Source organism: Arvicola amphibius, chromosome 2, assembly GCF_903992535.2.
Source record: "Arvicola amphibius chromosome 2, mArvAmp1.2, whole genome shotgun sequence".
NCBI lineage: Eukaryota > Metazoa > Chordata > Mammalia > Rodentia > Cricetidae > Arvicola > Arvicola amphibius.
This window is the reverse complement of record NC_052048.2, coordinates 151,960,860-151,983,126: the sequence shown is the minus strand read 5'-3', so window position 1 is coordinate 151,983,126 and position 22,267 is coordinate 151,960,860. Positions and strand designations below refer to the sequence as shown.

The 22,267-nt window shown below is 39.1% G+C and overlaps 1 protein-coding gene across 1 annotated transcript in view; it reads right to left on the bottom strand.

The window, feature by feature from the left end:
- The window catches only part of Vps50 (VPS50 subunit of EARP/GARPII complex), a 132,679-nt gene that overhangs the window by 78,065 nt on the left and 32,347 nt on the right, over window positions 1-22,267 (bottom strand). Inside the window, exons 11-14 of the mRNA XM_038320371.1 lie at window positions 20,968-21,066; window positions 18,540-18,680; window positions 6,833-6,965; window positions 2,158-2,249 (exon numbers count right to left, since the gene is read on the bottom strand). Of these exons, the coding sequence (XP_038176299.1) occupies window positions 2,158-2,249; window positions 6,833-6,965; window positions 18,540-18,680; window positions 20,968-21,066 (465 nt within the window). The remainder of the gene's footprint in view (window positions 1-2,157; window positions 2,250-6,832; window positions 6,966-18,539; window positions 18,681-20,967; window positions 21,067-22,267) is intronic.

Sequence of the window (22,267 nt, the reverse complement as noted above, 5' to 3'; positions counted from 1 at the left end):
AAGTAGACAAGATTTCCAGGCAAAAATGGAGAGCTTGGGGGTGGGGGTGGGGTGGCGGTAAGGGGAGATGGGGAAAGAGAAATGAGGAGCAGAGGATGGGGAGAGCTTGGGGGAATGGGACAGTTGGGATGAAGGAAGAGTAGATATGGGAGCAGGGAAGTATATATCTTAATTAAGGGAGCCATTTGAGGGTTGGCAAGAGGGGTTCCTAGGTGTCCAAGGAGATATCCCCAGCATTCCTTGAGCAGCTGAAGAGAGGGCGCTTGAAATGGCCCTAGTCTATAGCCACTCTGATGAATACCTTGCATACCACCATAGAACCTTCATCTGGCGATGGATGAAGCTAGAGACAGAGACCCACATTGGAGCACTGGTCTGAGCTCCCAAGGTCCAAATGAGGAGCAGGAGAGAGAATATGAGCAAGGAAGTCAGGGCAAGGAAGCCAAGGACAATGGCACTGAGTTTTAATTCTACTCCATGTACTGGCTTTGTGGAAACCTAGTCTGTTTGTATGCTCACCTTCCTAGACCTGGATGTAGAGGGGAGGACCTTGGACTTCCCACAGGGCAGGGAACACTGACTGCTCTTTGGACTGGAGAGGGAGGGGAAGGGGGAGTGGAGGGAGGGGGAGGGAGATGGGAAGAGGGGAGGAGGTGAAAATTTGTAATAATAATAATAATAATAATAATAAAGAAAAAAATTAAGTACAATTAAGGTCTATAAGGAGACTAAATCACAAAAAATTTATGTCTGGCCCTGGATGTATATTTAATGAGCATGAGTCTATATATATATATATATATATATATATATATATATATATATATATATATATATATATATATATAATGCTCAAACAAAAAGAGCCCCAAATCACAATTATTTGATAAACACATAATAGATTAATATTCTCATAAGAGAAAATAAAGAAGTCAAAACTATTATAACTAGAACATAAATATATTCAAATGTTAAATAAACCAAATTGTATAACCCAATATATGGTTGTCATAAACCAGAGCACTAAATTATAAAGATAAATGAATCTTTAGGAAATTTACATTTTGAGGATGTTTCCCTAAATAATTTTTTAAGAGATCCGTATAGGAGATAATCAAACTGAAGGGCAACCTAACTAGGGGGTGGGTAGAGTTTTTCAAGGTTTCAAAGATTCCAAAGAAATTATACTTTGATCTAGGAAGAACCATATCTTAAGTAAGTTTCCGATCACAGCTGAAAACAGGCAACTGAAAGAAAATATAAGAAGGTCACATTACAGTCTCACAGTTGGGTCTACTTATAATTCACGTGATAGTGTCCAACCTAAAAGGTGAGAGCAACAGAAAGCAGGGCCCTCAGAAGGGCTTTAAGGTCATGCAGGTGGGATCCCTGGGGCTGGGACTGGTGCCCAAGGGACCCGGCTTTCCTGTTCCGCAAGGGAAGGCACAGCAGAAGGCACCATCTGTGAAACTGGAAGCAGAACCTCACCCAACACAAACTCTAAGAATTCTGACTTGAACTTCCCAGACCCAGAACTATAAGAATCAATTCCTATTCGTTTGAAGTAGTCCAGTCATTACAGTAGTTCAAATGAAGCACACTGACAGCAGCCCAAATTCTACACATACACACTCACACACACACTCACACTCACACACACACACTCACACACTCATACACACACACACACACACACACACACACACAGTTTTCCTCAAAGAAGCTCACAAAGAACTAAACTATTATTTATTCTTCCTTATATTTTGACCCAAATGTCACCTACATTTTTTTCCTAAAATTAAGAAAAGAGGAATTCAAGTAAACTAAATAAAAATAAATAGGACAACTCAATTTAAAAAAAAAACAGGCACTATTCTTTAGGAAATTTCCTTAGTCATGGATCACATGAATATTCCCAATGGAAAATTTCAAACTAAGAGACTTTTTCTTTCTATTGCTCATTGTAGTCGATATAATTATCATCTAATTATAGAAATTAAGTTAAATGATAGCCTTGTTCTAAAGATAAGTAAGCATATGATTAAGCCTGCAGAGAGTACAAACACACAAAGTTTCAAAAAAGAATGTCTATGACAACCACAACATGAATGTTTGGTTCACAGCTTCTGTGGAAGTAAACATGAAAATACAGCAAACCTGCCATATCCGCGTAAGGCCGTGCTCCAGTTTCTGTCTCACATAGCTACGATCAAAACTGGCTTCTTCAGTACTCATCACGTTACTTCCTTCTGAAAACAAAGCAAAATAATAGAATGTTTTTAATTAAGTGTATTTTTTTCCTAAATATTTTGTTGTTACTGTTCTCTCATTTTTATAAGCCAACCAAAGATTAAAAAAAAAAATTTCAGGGCTCAATAGTTCAGAGCACAAGCTACTCTTCCAGAGAGTTAGAGTCCTAGCAGCTACATGGATCTCACAACCTTCGGTAACTTTGGTTGGGTGAATTCCACACCCTCTTCTGGTATATACAGGCACCAGGCATGCATGTGACGTACAGGCACCCATACAGATAAAATAAAAAAAAAAAGAAAATATGCTCAATATATATGCATTCAAAATAATAGTAAAATCAGGTATTGTGATTAAATCCCTTTGACACATAGGTAACATAGAGAAATGCTAAATAAACCCAAGGCTATAAACTATACATGTGAATGGGCCTAGGAGTCCAATGAAGGCAGTGTGGCCCCAGAGTCACAAACCACCTACTTCAAGACCATGTGACAGGCTGGTGCCAGGGCACTAGAATACCTGTTAATTCAACTATCAGGTAATATGCATGCCAACAAGACTAGAAGACAAAATGAGATAAATCTGCATGTTTTTATTTTTATAATTCAGATTATATTTTTATAATGAGGTATAATAGTAATCATTCTACACAAAATATTTAGCAATATCCAGTCCAACAAGCAAAATCAACATTGTTCCTCAGAAAGCTTTTCCTTCTGGACATACAAACACACACCTGTTTAAAAGGACTGTAGCTTAGTGTGCTGCTCTTAGCGCACTATCCTCTCTAGGCTGGCAAGGAGCCCAGCTGTAGCTAGGAAGAGGCCATCCTTGCCCGTCAACAGAAATACCTATGGGCACTGCCAGAGCTTGACTACATGCACGACCTAGCAGTGGTGACCCAGCAGCTTAGCCATGCATCTAAACTATAACTTTAGCAGTTTGTTTAGGACTTAAAGTGTTAGGATGGCAAATAGTATCACTACAGAGCTACAGAAAATGAATTCTAAAGGCCCTTAGCTTTACAAAGGGACTGGGAATAATTTCCTATCACCAATTCTTACCATTGTACTCTTGCATGTCTGCATTTAACTATTTAGAGGCCTACACATTGTTGATGGTTTGCTGAATTAGTCAGAGAACTTAAATTCTCTTAAGACATAGATTAGAGCAGGTAATGGTAAGGTCCATCACCACAAAGGTCGTATCTTATTCTCTACATTTTTTGTTTTAGCATTTGTATTGGACCTGTAAGTATGCATATTTAGCAGTTCTTATATCTAATGTATATGTTGATTCTACCTGAAAGCTGTCCTTTGGTTTATCATTAAATAATGTATTAGAAAATTTAAAATAAAAAGGTGCTGAAGTATCTTACCACTACCCATACCTAGAAAAAAGTATGAGTAACAAAGCAGAATACGTGCTGTGAAAGCCTGGCCCAGTGAGCCTAGGAATTCCAGTTTTGAATGAACTCCACCCTGCACATGCTCAGCAGGTACGTGACCACCGAGCTGCCCGGGTTTGCAATAATGGTTTACCTAACCGCTCTCTCCCCTTTCCTCCGTCTCCCTTTACCCTCTTCAACAACATTTCTACCCCATGAGACATTTTTTTTGGGGGGGGGATCTTAATTTTACTGTTTACATGTATGATTAGACATGTCTTCTAACATGGCTTCAAAATTCCGTTTAATCTAACAGTAAGATTTAGGTATTTCCTGCTTTACCCAATCACAGAAACCAGGCACCCAGAGACTAGAAGTTATCAAAAATAAGTTCAGCAAAAAGACCATAAAAATTAAATTGCATGACATAGCATGGTTTATGCGATATTAAACAAATGCTAATAAAATTATGTTTTACAACTACTTCTGTGTATAGGTGAATGTGGTGTGCAGGTGCACATGTGTGTATGTGCATGTACTTGTGGAAGCCAAAGGTTGTTGTGGTGTGGTGGTTTAAATAAGAATGGGTCCCACAGGCTAATATATTTGAATGTTTAGTCACTAGGGAGTGAAACTATTTGAAAGAATTAGAAGAAATAGGTGGTGCAGCCTTGGTGGAAGACATATGGACTCGTTGGAGAAAGTATGTCACTGGGATAGGCTTTGAAGTTTCAAAACGCCATGCCAGGCCTAGGATTTCTCAGATCAGGATACTGCTCCAGAACTTTCCTACTTGCCACTATGCTCACCACCATGATGATAATAGACTAAACTTCTAAAATTGGTACACAAGTTCCCAATTAAATGCTTTCTTCCATAAGAACTGCTTTGGTCATGGCGTCAGTAACTAGACACTGGTAACTTCCTCAATTGTCTTCCACTTTGTTAGACAGGGCCTCTCACTGAACCTTGAATTTGTTGACTTCACTAAGTTGACTGGCCAGTAACTCCAACTACACAGCTACACACATGGCTTTTTACACAGTTACAGGGGATTAACACGCAAGTCCTCATGCCTGACAGGCAAGTCCTTTACTGGCTGAGACATCTCAAAAACCTCCAATTATCTGAATATTTAAGCTTGGCTACTGCTTGAAGAGGATCATTTAAGAGACATAAATTTAAAAAGAATGCCTAGTAAAATTAGAAGTTCCCACTTTCTTTATTACTTAGAATTGTATATCAAACTACTTAAAAGTATATTTTCCTTACAAAAACAAATGCTTTAAAAGTCTTTTTTCTAAATCTCATGTGCATTGGTATCTTGCTTGCACTTATATTTGTGTGAGGGTATTGGATACCCTGGAACTGGATTTACAGACAATTGTGAACTGCCATGTGGTTACTGGAAATTAAACACAGTCCATGGAAGAGCAGTATGTGTTCTTAACTGCTAAGCCATCTATCTAGCCCTGTTTAAAATCTCTTATGACACTGTCTTCCTGTATTTTCAAAATGGAAAATACCAATATAATTATTAATTCTTAGAACCTAACTTTATTTTCATAACTTGCAAATTAAAGTAATAGTGAGTATGGAGTATTTCCTAACAAATCTGAGACCAGTGTCTTACCAGGTTTACAATCAATAACACTACAAAAATATTGTTTAAAATGCTTTTTCATGCTGTAGAGTTCATGCTCATTGCCATTGTCCTTGGTTTCTCAGTCCTCCTCCACCATCAGCCACATTCAGAGAGTCCGGTTTGGTCCCCTGTTCCATCAGTCCCATTCCAACTGGACTTGGTGGTCTCCCGTTAGATCTGTCCCACCGTCTCAATGGGTAAACGCACTCCTCACGGTCCTGACTTCCTTGCTCATGATCTCCCTCCTTTTGCTCCTCATCAGGACCTTGGGAGCTCAGTCCGGTGCTCCTATGTGGGGCTCTGTCATTTTCTCCATCCAATGCCAGGTGAAGGCTCTATGGTGAGCCTTGTCAGTTTGGTTGCTCACCTTCCTGGACTTAGGGGGAGCTGGGAGGACCTTGGACTTAACATAGTGAAGGGAACCCTGATGGCTCTTTGTCTTGGAGAGGGGTGGAGTGGAGGTATGGGTGGAAGGGAGGGGAGGGAAGGGGGAGGAGGAGGGGAGGAGATGGAAATTTTTAATAAAAAAAAATGAGAAAAAAAAGAACATGCACTGTCTATGATCAGGCAAGCTAACACAGAGAGCTCATCTCACATGGAATGTAACATTGTCCTATGTGTTATTATAAACAACAAAGCATCATCATCAGCCACAACACAGAAAACTGCCTTGGAAAGGTTATGAAATTTGGTTAATGTTATAAAACTTGCATGTGACAGAACTTTGGTTTATTTTCAGAGATTTTAACTCACTTCAAATTTTGTGTTCTATGTCAACTTGCTCTGTTTTGTTGAAGTAATTGGAATGACACCTCCAGAATGTGATGGTAGCTTTTAAATAGAATTGTAGACTGCAGATTTAATATTTTATCCTAAAAGTACTCTGTAAAATTTTGATTTCTTACTTTTTATTATTGTGGTTCAGATACCTATATAACATAAAATTTATCATCTTAAATGTTCAAGATGGCAGAGTTGTGTGTGTGTGTGTGTGTGTAGATGTTTCTGTATGTCATGGTACAAAATAACTCATATCTTCTTTTCATCTGGAGCACCATGTTTTTTACCCATTGAAGTCCCTTCCTTAACTCCTCTCTCTGGTTTCTAGCAATCACAATTCTACTTTCTAGGACTTGACTACCCTGTACACCTCATATAGACAGAATCACGCAGTTCTGGTCTTTTTGTGATGACTTATTTTGCTGAGTATAGTGTTTTCAAGCTTCTTCTTTGTATCATGCAACAAGATTTTATTCCCCTTTGAAATATTAAAAATATTTTATTGCAAAAAAATGCTTTTTCAAAAGAATTAAGCACCAGGGCCATCAGCATGTACCCTCAAAAATAGAATTATGTGCCACTTGAAAAGTTCCCCAAAGAAAACTGAGCTTTTGTAGTGTCTGAATGACCTTCTTGGCCGAACATTTAATGCATGTCCACTAAAATGCCTCAATCCTAAAGTGGACCTTGTCCCTTCTCACCACTATGAGAGAAATGCGGCACATGTTACAGCTGAGTTTTAAGAAAGCAATCAAACCGTTTCCTACCAGACGCTGTCGCTGTCTCCTCACTGTCGTGCTTCCCGTGCCACTCCATGGTCCTGTGGTAGCTGAGCATGACTTCCCACAGTGCTTTGCACAGGTCCGCCAGGCACGGAATATAGCTGTCTGGTGTTACATGCTGAAGAAAAGGAGTCAATTCCCAAGAATGATATTTTCTTAAGTACTCACAGCTAATCAAAATGAAATGTCCTATTATTAATCAAATACAAGCAAAACTACAAGGAAATCTCTTCCACTGGAATAGCATAAGAAGTAAATCAATATAAGAATACCCATTTCAACATAGTTTTTTTATTACTCATTAGTAATAACAATCCATATAGTCGTAATGAATTTTAGTTCTTAATCCAATTCAAGAAATTATTGAACTGATAAAAGTTCTCAAATCAGACATTTAGCTTCCCCAAATGTCAGGACACAGTCCAAGAATAGTCATGTGAGACCTTATGAGAAAAGTCCAAGTGAACCAGTCTTGTAACCTCTAGTACTCCATGAACTAAGGGGTTATTCTTCGAATGTGTTCTCATGCCCCTCACGGTGCAGGTTAGAAGTGAGTTCACTTCAGCTGTTGTTATTCATGGGCCTCTATGGAAAAACACGGTTTTCCACATGCGGCTTGTCCTTGTGATTTTCTTAACCCTCAGAGTATAAACTGTCTAATTCTCTGGATACATGTAGCAGGAGCTGCGGGCTGCGTCCCGCCACCAGGCTAGCTTTACCCAAAATAATTACATGGAAACTGTATTCATATAAACATTGCCTGGCCCATTAGTTTCAGCCTCTTATTGGCTAATTCTCATATCTTGCTTTAACCCATATTTAGTAATCTGTGTAGCACCACAAGGTGGTGGCTTACCAGGAGAGATCTTAGCCTGCGTCCATCTCAGAGAGGAGAGCTATGGCGTCTGCCTAAGGCATCTGTCTGACTCTGTTCTCTTTCTCCCACAATTCTGTTCTGTCTACTCTGCCTACCTAATTTTCTGTCCTATTAAAATGCAAAGGCAGTTTCTTTATTAACCAATGAAAGTGACACATAGACAGATGACCTTCCTCCATCAGATACAGTTGGCTATTGCATAAGACATTAGTCCACCTCATTTCAGGACCCATTTTCCCAGGGTCACACTAACTAGAATGGTAAATAACCAGATATATATATACTTTTTTAAACACATGTCTAAACATTGTATTTGTTCTTGGAACAGAATCACAAATGACATAATGGAGGCTGGATTTATCATTCAATTATTTCATCTGTGGAAAATGAGTAAACACTTTTACAATCTCTGACTTCTATGGATGCTCCAGAACTCACAGATATTCCAATAAAGTAAAACATTTTAATGCAAGGTACACAGATTATGGAACAGTGCAAAGATCTAAGGAATGTGCATGAGGGCCCTGCCCTATCTTTTCACTCTATAAAAACGGGCCTTCTGCATTCTTTTTCCTGTTCTACCTTGCAAGCTTCCCACCTGGGATAAAGGACTCGCTCTGTTGTTAGATTTTTCTAGATCCTTTAAGTTTGTGATCAACCCACCAGAAAGAACTCTGTTGACAAGCACAGAAAGGTTCAGGACTGGAGTGAGCAGTCCTCAACAGGGAGGGCTAGCAGAGCAGAGCTGCAGTGACACAGATACATCAGGCTGCTGCTCTGGATGCTCACATGCCTGACTAGTCTTCCCCTGTAAACAGACTGATGGCTACCTTAATTGTCTTCATTGAACTTTCAACCAGTAACTGACAGAAGCAGATATTGAAATCAACAGCCAAGCACTGGGCCAAGCCCGGGGAGTCCAGTTGAAGAGAGGAAGGGGGATTGTATGAGCAAAGGGGTCAAGACCATGATGGGGAAACCTACAGAGACTGCTGACCTGAGCTAGTGGGAGCCCACTGACTCTGGACTGGTAGCTAGGGAACCTGCATAAAACCAAACTAGTCCCTCTTAATGTGGGTGACATTTCTGTGTCTTGGGAAGTTTGTGGGGTCACTGACAATGGGATCAGAATTCACCCCTGGTGCATGAACTGGCTTTTTGGAGTCCATTCCCTGTGGTGGAATACCTTGCTCAGCCTTGATACAGGGGGGAGGGGCTTGGCCTTCCTGAAATAGATATACCAGACTTAGTTGACTCTCCATGGGAGGACTTGCCCTTTCTGAGGTATGGATGAGGGACTGGGTAAGGAGAAGGTGGGGGGAGGGGAGAGAGAGAAGGGGAAGAAGGAGGAACTGTGGTTGGTATGTAAAATAAAAAAAAAAAAATTAAATTTTGACCCCAAAAGAAAAAAATAGAACTATACAAATAACTGTAACCATCCAGCAATGAATTTCTACATCACAACATAATTTATCAAACCACAAAATTAAAACTTAAATCTACTACCTTTTACACACAATGTGAGGAGGAGGGGCTCCTCTCCTAATGCTATGACTTAGGAGTTACTGTTTAACAGATACAAGAAGCAACATATAATATATCTATTATATTTTTCAAAAACAACTGAAATTATAGTAAACCATCTCAGATCTAACTAAATCAATGAATATGTCTAAAAGTCTCCCAAAAGAACTCAAATTTTATTATAACCCAATACATCACTGTCTATAAGCATATAAGAATAATAAATTTAACACCAGATAGCAAAACAATACTCATCTAAGCTTATATTCTAAAACATAAACAACAGAGACCATTTTAATATATATATATATACGCATATATATATATATATAAAGGTGTTTCGAGGCTGGGAATAAGACTCATTTTGCAATAAAATTGATTCATTTCCACTATACTGTACAAGCAATTAGCATCTACTCTAAAAATAAAAAACCTGCTTCTTAGCCATGTACTTAAAAGCCAGGCATGGTGGTACACACCTATAACACAAAAGAGACAGCAACAGGTGTGTTACAAGTTCAAGACCAGCTCCAGCTACATAGTGAGACCTGGTCTTTAAACCACACATCAGTCAGTAAATTTAAAAAAAATAAAAATAAAAATAAATCACTTGTAACCTGAATGTTCTAATTAGTTTATGAAAAGTACCTCTAAAACTAAACTGGAGTTGATATGGAAACATCTTGTCTGCTGACTAGATATCACCGAGTTGAAAGGTGCTATGCAGGTCACTGGCGGAGAAAAGTCATCAATGAACTTATTTTGTGCTCAAATCTGCATACCGGTATAATGACCTGACAAGCAAGATGTGCCCATAGAAGTAATAGTGACAGGACAGTTATCAGAGTAACCAACTGCTTTCCGATTAGATGAGAGCCTGCTCCACAGGAGTTCATGCCCGATACCGTAAACCTACGCAAAAGCCCATGGCTAGGTAGGTCACAGGACCTGGGCAGAGGAGTGACAGAAATCTAGTACTGCTGTTTTGTTAACTGGGTATGTTATCAAGTTATTTGCCTTCTAAATATTTATGTTTATAGGCACTGCTTTCAACCTAGGTCAAAGAAGTTTCAGTTTTGTACAGCAGCAGTTAACAGATTTATAAATGGTCAGAGAGCTAATAAGTGACTCTGAGTACTCAGAACAAAATGGTACATCTACATCCATTCCTGAGAGGCTGAAAGGAGTATCACAGGAGAGGGGGTAGACAGGATGAAAGATCCCAGTATGAAATGCTGCTTTTGAACATGACATGGCCGCTTCACTACCAAACTCATGGCAGCCAGAATTAGCTATAGAAGGTCTGCACAAGCCAAATCAGTCAATAATCCCACATGGACAGAAGGGAGGGACTCATAGACCTCCATCCCTAGCTGAGTGGCTGTAGTAATCTGAATGATAATGATCCCCATAGACCCATATATTGGAAGGCTTGATCTGCATTTTCTAAAACTATCTGTAAAGAATTAAGAGATATGGCCTTGCTGGAGATGTGTCATGGTGAGAAGGGTGTTTGAAGTTTCAAAAACTCAACCCAGTTAGCTTTCTCTCTGTCTCCAACTTATGACTACTCCGTGCCATGCCATGTCTGCCCGCTTGCTACCATACTCTCCACTGTGATGGTCCCCTCTGAAACACTAAACAAGCCATCATTAAATGCTTTCTTTCATACGTTGCCTTCCTTGATCATGGTGTCTATTCAAAGCAATAGAAAAGTAACCTTGGCAGGGGCTATGGCTAATTGCTGCTAGGGAAAGAAATCCTTTATCTTCAGGGCTCTGGCCACAGGTAGACAGCCATATGCACAGAGTCAGCGCTACTCAGACTCCTCAAATTATCACAAACAAGAATGTGGTGAGGAGACAATATGAAAGGGGGACTTATATTGGAGGTCTGGGGAGCAAGGGAGTGAGTATATGACTAAGATACATTGTATGCATTATGAAATTGACAAGGAATGAATGTTTTTAAAAAGCATTTCCAGATTTCACAGGAAACCTTATTATATTGCACAGGCATGGATAAACCATGACCAAAATAGTCAAAATGGAAAATTAAATAGATAACATACTATCATAAAACAGGCAGGCAAAGAAAATGACCAGACAAAATTACTGTCTGAATTAATAGCCTATAAAACTTCCACATAGAAATGATTGAGGAGGGTCATGTGTATATCTGTTGTTTCATTGGTTAATTAATAAAGAAAACTCCTTGGCCTGATAGGTCAGAACATAGGTAGGCAGAGTAGACAGAACAGAATTGTGGGAGAAAGAAAGCAGAGTCAAGCAGACGCTTCAGGCAGTTGCCATGCCTCTCCTCTCTGAGTCGGACACAGGTTAAGATCTCTCCTGGTAAGCCGCCACCTTGTGGTGCTACACAGATTACTAAATATGGGTTAGTCAAGATGTGAGAGTTAGCCAATAATAGGCTGAAACTAATGGGCCAAGTAGTGTTTAAATGAATACAGTTTCCGTGTAGTGTAATTATTTCAGGTATAGCTAGCCGGGTGGCGGGAAGCGGCCTGCAGCTCCTACTACAGATTGGTGAGCAACGTGGTGACTAAATCCACTTAAAAACCTGAGAGGGCTTTAAAAAAAGGGCAAGAAAGTTTAACACAGCTTTTTGCTGTTTGCTAGGACATGCCCTAGAGAGATTTCCTGTTTCAGCAATAGCGGCAGAAAAAATGCTGAGTCATTTTAAAACGCAGCTTCCTGGGCCCTGCCACCGGTGCAGACTCCGGCTATGGAGCATTTCTGGGCCCACTCGGGATCGAGAACAAAGTAGCTGAGACCATGCCTGTGGCTCAGCTCTTCCTGCCTGGGCAGGCCGCGGGATCAGGTCTAAAAAGTGGCGGTTTTGAAATACCAGTTTCTGGGCTGTACCGCCATGGCGATCTCTGTCTGGCACCTGTGGGAGACAGAGCTTTTGAATGAAGCATTTGGAGTAAAGTGCAATGATTTGTTTGATGGCAACTAGACTCGCTGTGTGCCTAAAAGGGGGTCATTGCGTGCTATGGCTCAGAGGCACAAGCAGCTCTACCATGTCAGCTGTGCCGTGCGCATGGCTCAGAGGCACCAGGAGCAGAGAGGCTCCACCAGGCTGAACTGTGCTGGTCTCAGGCAGAACTATCATAATTACCATAACAGCGCAGTTAAGGTTTAGACTGGGCAGGACACAGGCAGCACCGTATTACCTCTACATGGTGCAACTTAAGTTTTTAAGAAGTGCTTAGCGCTTTAAGAAGTGCTCCTGGCTAGTAAAGAATTACAGATTCACAATAGGACAGATTCAGACATAAAAGGCCTTTAAATGGGTCACAGTGTTGGATGAGTGTACATAGGCTTGAGAGAGTGAAGAAAAAAAATATAGAAAATAAAGTTAATGCCTTAAAAAAAGGGTAAAGTTTTTAAAGAGACAGAGTAAACAAAAATAAAACACGTAAAAATAGAAAATTCTCAGAGAGCCTGGATTCTGTGTATTATTGTGTTTTCTTTGAATTTTTTGACTGTGAAGGAGCTAAGTACAAAAAACCATTTCATTAAATGGGCTGCCAAGCCAAACCTGCACATATGTGTGTGTGTGTGTGTGTGTGTGTGTGTGTGTGTGTGTGTGTGTGTTCTAAAGGTATCTTGACTTCAGAATTTGGATCTAAGGATATCATGCTTTGGAAAAGAATTTCTTCTTTTGTTTTCACAGAGGATGAGACCCTGTGGATTGCTTCTATCCCAATATGGTATAGATAGACCACGCCCTCCTGAAAGGTTGCTGTGAACACCCTCAAAAAATTACTTCACTCAACTGCTGACTCACATGAATCTAGCACACAGGTTATACCATAAAAGACCTAAATAACAGCGTCCCCATTCAGCAGGAAGCAGTTTGGAGAGAAATAACTGCGCCCATATTCCCAAATATTGTTTATAAATGTTCTTTTACATTTAAAGAGGGATATGATATAGATATGAATAATTTGCATTGTATAGATTTTGCTTTATTGATTTTAAGGTCAATTTTGTTATATGTATATGTATTTCTGATATTGATTAAGGTATTGTGATTGTGAAGTTCACTTAAAAATGTAATGTATAATTAAAAAATATAGGTTGTTAATGGATAATCATTGGTAATAGTCAAGTTTATAGTCATGTTAGTTAGATTTTCTAGATGTGCATAGATATATTTCAGATAGGCATTCTTCATATCTTTCAAAGACTACAGAATATGGCTTTTAATGTTTTAATAACTTAGGGCTTTTCATGACAATGAGACACGTCTGCTCCTGGCAACACCAATCTACTTCAAGAGGAAGATGGGCATCGAAGAGGCTTCTTATGGAGTTTGATAGCCTTCTGGACAAGAAACTGCTCTTGCCTGGACTGTTGCATAAACTGGACACAAAGAACCCGCAGAAAGGGGACTGCTGAACTTGCCTAAAGGTGAGATGGTCTTTCAGGGTTCCTGACTCATGAAAGAGTCTGTGAGACATTCTGCAGGACATAGCAGAAAGTGACTGAACTGTCTTTGAAATTTCCTGCTTCATGGAAATGTCTACTGGACACTATGGGCCTGTAGGCTGAAGATGGATGCCTCAACGGTACAGAGGAACTTTGGGTGACTGTCCAGGCAGCGAGATGTCTCTGTCATTTCTAGAGTTTTGAAAGTTGCTTATTTCTTGTTTACTTAGGTAATATTATATCCTTCTGGAGTCTTTGATGGAGTTGAAGAAAGAATAGATAGTTATAGTTTTCCTTAGTTATGATAAAATAGATATAAATATTGTAACTGTAATTCTTGCTTGATAACTATTTTTGTTATATGTAATTTTACTATGTTAAGGTTAAAGCCTTTCTTTTTTGTTTAAACAGAAAAAGGGGAAATGATGAAGGAGGGTCATCTGTATATCTGTTGTTTCATTGGTTAATTAATAAAGAAAACTGCTTGGCCTGATAGGTCAGAACATAGGTAGGCAGAGTAGACAGAACAGAATTGTGGGAGAAAGAAAGCAGAGTCAGGCAGACACTTCAGGCAGTCACCATGCCTCTCCTCTCTGACTCAGATGCAGGTTAAGCCACCTGGTAAGCCACCACCTGTGGTGCTACACAGATTACTAAATATGGGTTAGTCAAGATGTGAGAATTAGCCAATAAGAGGCTGAAACTAATGGGCCAAGCAGTGTTTAAATGAATACAGTTTCCATGTAATTATTTCGGGTAAAGCTAGCCGGGTGGCAGGAAGCAGCCTGCAGCTCCTACTACATAGAAATTAAAGCATGATGAGGAGGACCCAGCCAAGGAAATGGAGGTCCTGGTTCCAGATGGAACTAGTTCCGCATCTGGCTACCACTCTGGATCTGTTTCACCTTCCATAAAAGAGATAGAGGTGCCCAGACCTTCCACCTCATCATTTGCTTAGTGTGGAAGAAGGAAGCTTGGCTTACGTTCTGACAGAAGGACTCATTTGCATTATGCCAGGTATACTGTGTGTGGCTCCACATTGCAATTCCAGTTCTATGTTCATAGATGGAAAAGTGCAATTAATCATGAATGAATCAATTCAGAAAATACTAACACAATAAAACACCTCCTCTTGCACTGTCCTTAAGGATAGGAAACAGAAGTGTGATCCCCAGTGTCTCTCTACTGCTACAGTTACTTTCCACATTCACCTTCAGTGAAAGTGGTACAGGGAGGGAAATAGGTACAGGCTCCTGAGAAACAGGGGTTAATACAGAAAAGCATATTCTAAATAACTTTAAAAGGAAAATTTGCACGTACACAGAAAAGATAATGTCTCCTAACTTAGGTAAGCATAAGTGGCAATAAGCACCCTGTCCTGGCCGGGATCCAGATCTGGAAACCTGGCTCTCTCACAGTGCACAAGTGTGAACACAATCTCAACACCACGAGGGTTCCTTAATCTAATCTTGATTAATGGCTTAAATTCCACAGATCTGACCTCCTATGCCACCACAATTAGTTCAGAGAAAGCCTAGGACCCCCCCCCCCATCTCTACTACTAACCACTGCCAGTAGCCTACCTGATCAGAATGCAAATGAAGACACCAACTTCTCAAAAGCAGTGACATGCTAGCCTTAAATAGACATGGTGACCTTAGGTGATTTCCAAAGCAGAGTGCAAATCCAGCCATAAATATAAGCAACCTTTCTGAATTTGAACTACACACTGGAAGAATATCATCTTTTCAAAGTTGCTACAGTGAAAAGTAAAGTGATAAATATGAAAGACACTGACAGTCTCTGATTCATTATACAACTGTATAAGAAAATTCTATTATATAGTATCTACCAAAAAAATCAGAAAGATGCTTTACTATTAAAGCACAGCATCAGGAATTCTTAGGGGGCCTTACAGCAATTTTGTTGGTTCATATTTATATTTAGCACTCTACTCACATTCTAACAAACATGAAGAGAACAGATGTTCTGGTACCTTAAAGAGACCCAAAACACACACACACACACACACACACACACACACAGAGAGAGACAGAGAGACAGAGAGGGTCACAGACTTAAACTCTGGAGTCACAAGGTCATCACAAGGTCATTAGTGCCACTGGAAAAATGCTGCCGCACTGACAATCTTGGTCAAAATAGCACTAGACTCAGTGAGCTAAAAGTACCATTTATGGCCTGAACACTGTCTTTAAGTGGAAATACAGTTAAAAGACATGCTCCCCCACCCTGGCCAGCTGCAAGTCTCTAATGATTTTGCTTGTGCTAGGCTGTACTTTCTAACCACCAGTAATGTGAGCAGTTGCAGGCAAATCACAGAACTGGACAGGGCGTGCCTGGGCTTGGAGCCATGACTCCAACATAACATCAGAAACAATATGACACTCAATAGATTTTTTTTTTTTTAAAATAGAACATTTGACAAATATTCCCAGCACCTGACTAGATTCCTGCCTTGAACACGGGAAAAACAGCTATTCTCAGCTATCAAGCACTTGCTCATTAGTGTTACATAGGTACACAAACAAAAACAACGTCAGAGTGTACTGCTTAAATAACAACTGTGGCACAGCAAGTGACCCGAGTATAAGGCTTAGGTCTTTCTAATTACTGATAAATAGTCTTAATTAAAGAGATACCAGTATTAGAAAGTAGGCAAAGCATGCATCATTTTGTATATTTTTTTCAAAGTTTCAAATGAGAAATTTATGTTATGTGTTATGATGTCTGAAATAACCATAAAAGCAATTGTTTAAATATAAGAACACTTTTGAATTAAGAATGGTAGTTTTCAAATAGTTTTTTACCAAGTAGATTATTTCATTTCTACTAACAAGATATTGAGAAATATTTCACGTGTGTACTATCTATGACTAATAACTTTAAAAAGCATTGACTCAAGAGGCAATGCACAATAAGCTATTTGTTATCTAGTAATTTTAAAACATACAGCTATTCCAAAAAATCACTTTCTCATCAGTTTGTTTTCAAGTGAAAATAATCCAAAAGAAACACAATAGGGAATACATTAAGTATAACTTTTCATTCATCAAAATACATATGCCTACCCCAAATTGCAGCCTTAAATAATCTGAATGTCAAGGACCATCTCATGAAGTCTTGACTTTAAAAAGCATATAAAAACACACAATATGCACAAACAGATACAAACAACAGAGCTAACCAGTATAGAAGACATCTAAATATTTGTCTAAAACGCCCTTTTCAGTTAGTAGGATTTTCTGCTTAATAGAAATTGCAAAATTTTTGTAACTTGCTTCATCTCTTAAAGTCATCTATCAATTAGAGCCACACTAATAACATCAAAAACAAAGGTGACAATTTTGGTAATAAAATAAACATGATTAAAAAACTTAATGTTTCAAATTTCAGAAATATCAAGTGATAGCTCTATTTAAAAGTGGATAAGTATATAATTATGTAACTGTATCAGACTCAAAAAATAGGTAAAACAGTCCTGATTTAGAAAATTATTTTTAAACAATATTTCAACGACATTAACACCTGCATTATTAACTTCCTAGTATATCAAATATGCCTTCTAGAACAGCTAGCTATTCTCAACCTGTGGGTTGAAATCCCTTTGGGGGTCAAAACAACCCTTTCACAAGGGTCACCTAAGACCATCAGAAAACACAGATATTTATATTACAATTCACAACAGTGCTTTAATTCACAACAGTAGCAAAATTATGAAGCAGCAAAAAAAAATAATAATTTTATGGTTGGGGTCACCACAATATGTGGAACTGTATTAAAGGATCGAAGCACTGAAGATTGAGAATCATTGTTGTTGAATATTCAAAAGTCAGAACATTTCCCCAGTCCCCAGCAGGCGTGTGTGTGTGTGTGTGTGTGTGTCCTGTACGTCTCACAAACCTGCTGAAACACGAAGATTAACTGATTTTTCATGCTAATCCCTGGAAATATTTCTTAAAGCTGCTATCTGCTTCCTAGAAGCTTTTTGTATTTCCTTACCGGAAGTCTGAAGACGCTTACGATGTCCCATGAGAGACCAAGCTGAAATGAGTGCCCACAGTTAACAATGGCATCCACACTGCAGCCACGTGGCCCCTCAAGTGTCACTGCATTTAGCTCTAGGTCACCCTCTAAACTCTTCCTGCACAGTGCTGTGACACCACCCTTTCTTGGCGGTACTAAACACTGCCAGCTACTTTTTCAGATTCTTTATCCTCTTTCCCATAACCTAAGCTAGAACGCCACCAGCCAACAGCTTAATGTTTTCTTCATCTCCCCTTCACCCTTTTCCCAATCTTCTTATCTGGTCTCATGGCTCTAACTATAAACAGATTCATATGACTTCCAATTCTGTAGCTACAGACCTGACCTACCCAAAATCTTTCATCCAATGCCCTCAACAAGGCCACTTGATGTTTAACAGGATCCAACAAGTTGATGGTAGCATGTGTCCACAGTTCTGGAACTTGGGAGACTAAGGGAGTGAGATGCTTCAAAAAAACCAAAAGGACGAGGAGCAAGAGATGCCTGGTTTCTGTCTGTGGTACTGCTGCTTCCCAACCTGCCCAGTAAAAACAAATAACACTACCATTTCCAGCTGTCACCCTCGGTTCTTCACACTCTGAGCTACCGTCAGTCAAGCCTCATACTAAAACACACCCTAATATATCTACTACTCACCTGTTCTGTATAAGAACTACATTGGAAAAGAAAAAAAAAAACTGATAAACATGTTTTGTTTCTATTTCAGTGGCATCTTCAGATAGCAGCTACCAAGAAATGGGGAGAGACGAACAATAACACTAATGCATACCGTACAGAGATCTTTATACTGCAGCTTCTGGAATTTGGTGTCTGTGTTTCCCGCACACAGCTCCACATAGCCGAGCACAACCTGAAACACGGTGTTGTGAATGGCTTGAGTGAAGTGCATATGAAGTTGGTCCATTGCAGTCTAGGAAAGACAACACAAATAGTGTAACTTTATAGACTTAAATAAATTTCAAATGATCTGCTAAAACACAGAAGAAAAAACTCATCAACTATAACATATAGATCATTATCATCCTTACAATTAACTGTCATAGTCTATAGTATAGACTGTGTGCAAAAAAACTTTCACATAACCATGGCATCATCCCACTCAGGCAGAGTGTGAATTGTGAAATTGTGCTCCTGTTCTGTTTTATGACTGGTATTCTTGTTTATTCTCAACATATATAGTCATATCTCTGTGTCTCCTGTCCTGCCTGATACTTGTTCCCTTACATTGTTCAGGAATCCTCAAGGGTCAGCTTCCTGACTAACCTATTTAAGTCAGTACTTTTCAGAACACCTTTTGCTTTCCCTGGGTAGAGCTCTCTAAAGCACTTCCTACAGCACCAACAGCATCTTCCCTACAAACTTCACATGTGCATCTGTGCTGTCTGAATTAAGAATGACCCCCATGGACTCACATCTTAGTCACTAGGGAGTGGAACTGTTTGAAAGGATTAGACTGATCAGAAGGTTTGGCCTTGTTGGCGTAGGTGTTGTTTTGTGTAATCTTAGAGATGTGATACTGGAGGTGAGGCTTGAGGCCTGGGTGCATTCTCATTCTCTCTCTCTCTCTCTCTCTCTCTCTCTCTCTCTCTCTCTCTCTCTTCTTCCCCTCTCTTTCTACCCCTCCCCCTCCCTCTGCTTGCCTTCTACAGATAAGGATGAAAAGCTCTCAACTACGTCTCTAGCACCATGCCTGTCTGCATGCTGTCATTCTCACCATAATAATGAACTAAGCCTCTGAAACTGTAAGCAAACCTTCAAGTAGTGTTTTCCTTGTAAGAGTTGCCTTGGTCATGGTGTTTCTTCACAGCAATAAAAACCCTAACTAAGACAGCATCCCTCACCAGAACAGAACATATATGATAGTCCATATTCTGGCACCTAGTGCAATACAGTAGGTAGGTACAAATGTATATTTAATGAACAAAAACGATATTTTGGACTCAATTAAAAGCCATAACCCTATTTCCAAAGGTCTTTACACATGCCACTGAGAAATGCCAAGTGACTTTCTTCTTACAGTTTTCCAAAACACAGCTTAAGATACAGAAATTAACAATACAAAAAGTAGGCATTTTAAATGGTAAACAATTCAAAACATTTGGAAAAGTCTTAAATTTCCTTCCAAACCGTATCACCATTTAAAAGAAAGAAAAAGAAAAAAAAGCTTGTGTCTATCATGTTTAAATGTTAGGTGAATAAATGTGTAATTCTAGACACAGACAACACAAGCCCTGTTTCATGTTTCCCATGGAAGACTGGACAGTAAGTGCACACTCCATGGCAAGCGTCAGCACTGGAGAAATCTGCTAGATGCAATGGACCTGTCTGCAGATAAACGGACCCAGTGAGCAACACTTTATATAGCATTTGAGGAGTCAGGCTAGCCTGTCCAGGAACAAACAAATCCCATATGAAGATCTACAGCACGGGACCAAGACTCAAGGTACAGAACACTGCATGTAATCTCTTGTTGACTCTGAATTAGTCTGTACTTTTCTTCCCTTCCTTTGTGATTGTTTGGTTGTTTGAAAACAGGTATGGTATTTGTTATGTAGCCCCAACTTCCCTTGGGCTTGCAATCTTCCTGTCTCAACCTCTTAACTTTCCAAAAACTCCTACATAAAATTGTGAAAATATCAAACCTGGCAAAGTTCTGGGATGTTTCAGTTACATTATTTACACCCTGAGACTCTGCTAAGAATATGCTACCCCTGTAAATTAAGCATTAAAATGCACTTCGTTAAGTGAAATTTTGTAAGGACATCATACTGGTAATATTCACACTTGATTATGAAGGTTGATAGGTTCCTAATTATGAACTACATCTGCTCAGAACTTGGTGTGGGAAGTCCTTCTGTATATGTGCTACTTGTATTGGCTAATAAATAAAGAAGCTGCTTTCAGCCAACGGCTTAACAGAATATAGCTAGGCTGGAAGAGAGTAGGCAGAGTCAAGGGGAAACCATGTAGCCCCACAGGAGACAGATGCTGGATATGGGACAGAACTTTACCTGGTAAGCCACAGACACATGGCGATACAGATTAATAGAAATGGGTTAACCAAAGATATAAGAGCTAGTTAGCAATACGCTTAAGTGACTGGCCAAGCAGTGATTTAAATAATATAGTTTCTAAGTGGTTATTTCGGATCTGGGCAGCCAGGAATGTACAAACAGCCTCTGACAACAAGAACTAACCTGTGTTTTTCCAAGAAGTCGATAAGCTTGCTGAACTTTGGTATAATGATTAATATCAAAATTCTTGCAGATTTTGGAAAGAGCTACATCCAGCTGTTCCTATGCAATCAAAAAAAGTTAAGAGGTGATGAGGAAACTGTTTTTAAAGCTAAGGAAAAAAATATTAAAACTGCCTCCCCTTCATTTATAATTAATATCTACTTACCATTATACTGGATCAGTCAAAACCAAGTATAAGTAAATTAAAATTATCCACTATAATTAAGTTTTATATTTAAGTTTTATATAAATAATTAGCATTATCAATTTATCTGCCTTAAAACCTATGTCTAGCATTTCAGAAAAATCAAAATAAGTTTAGTTTCAAGAGACCTTACTTTATAATATTTCTTAGCTTTATATTTCCTCATACATCTTCTAAAATTGCATAGTTATATAAACTGAGTGTGTGGAATTACAAAAAAGAAACACAACAATCATTCTGCAATCAAGAAAAAGTAATTCTCTGTGAGTTCGAGACCAGCCTGGTCTACAAGAGCTAGCTCCAGGACAGGCTCTAAAGCTGCAGAGAAACCCTGTCTGGAAAAACCAAAAAAAAGAAAAAGAAAAAGTAAATCTCAACCAAATATTGACTTTGAAAATATACACCCAATTAAACTTTTCAATTTTTAATGCACTTCGGGTTTCTATTTCAATGATCTCGTTTTTAAATAATTTTCCACATGCACAGAAAAAAATATCTTATATTAAGAATTAATAAAGAGCTCAGCAGTGGTGGTGCATGCCTTTATTCCCAGTACTCAGGAGGAAGAGGCAGGCAGATCACTGAGTTAGAGGCCAGTGTGGTCCACAGAGCAAGTGCCAGAACCGCCAGGGATACACAGAGAAATGTTGACTCAAAATACCAAAAAACAAAAAAAAAAAAGCAAAAAAAACAACTGAATAAATACTGAATTCTCAACAGAATGTCCTCATTAAAAAATATTCGGAGCACTATTTACTTACAGAATTGAATTCAGTTGCTTCTGTGTTAGGCAACCATACACTGTTATAATTAGCAAATAACTGCATTTATGAACAGGGATTCCTTTCACAAAAGGTCATTTGATTGTCCAACTCTAACTTTTAAAATTAACAATACCCAAGTCAAGAATGCAAAAGGTGTGAAGGGAATCCAGTAACTTATTGCTTATTAAACTGAGCCCCTCCTTTGGAAAGACTGCCAACAAGCCAAGAAGACTCTGAATATAAACAGGAGGACAAGAAAGCTTCAGGATAAACCTTTTTCTTCTCACTCCTA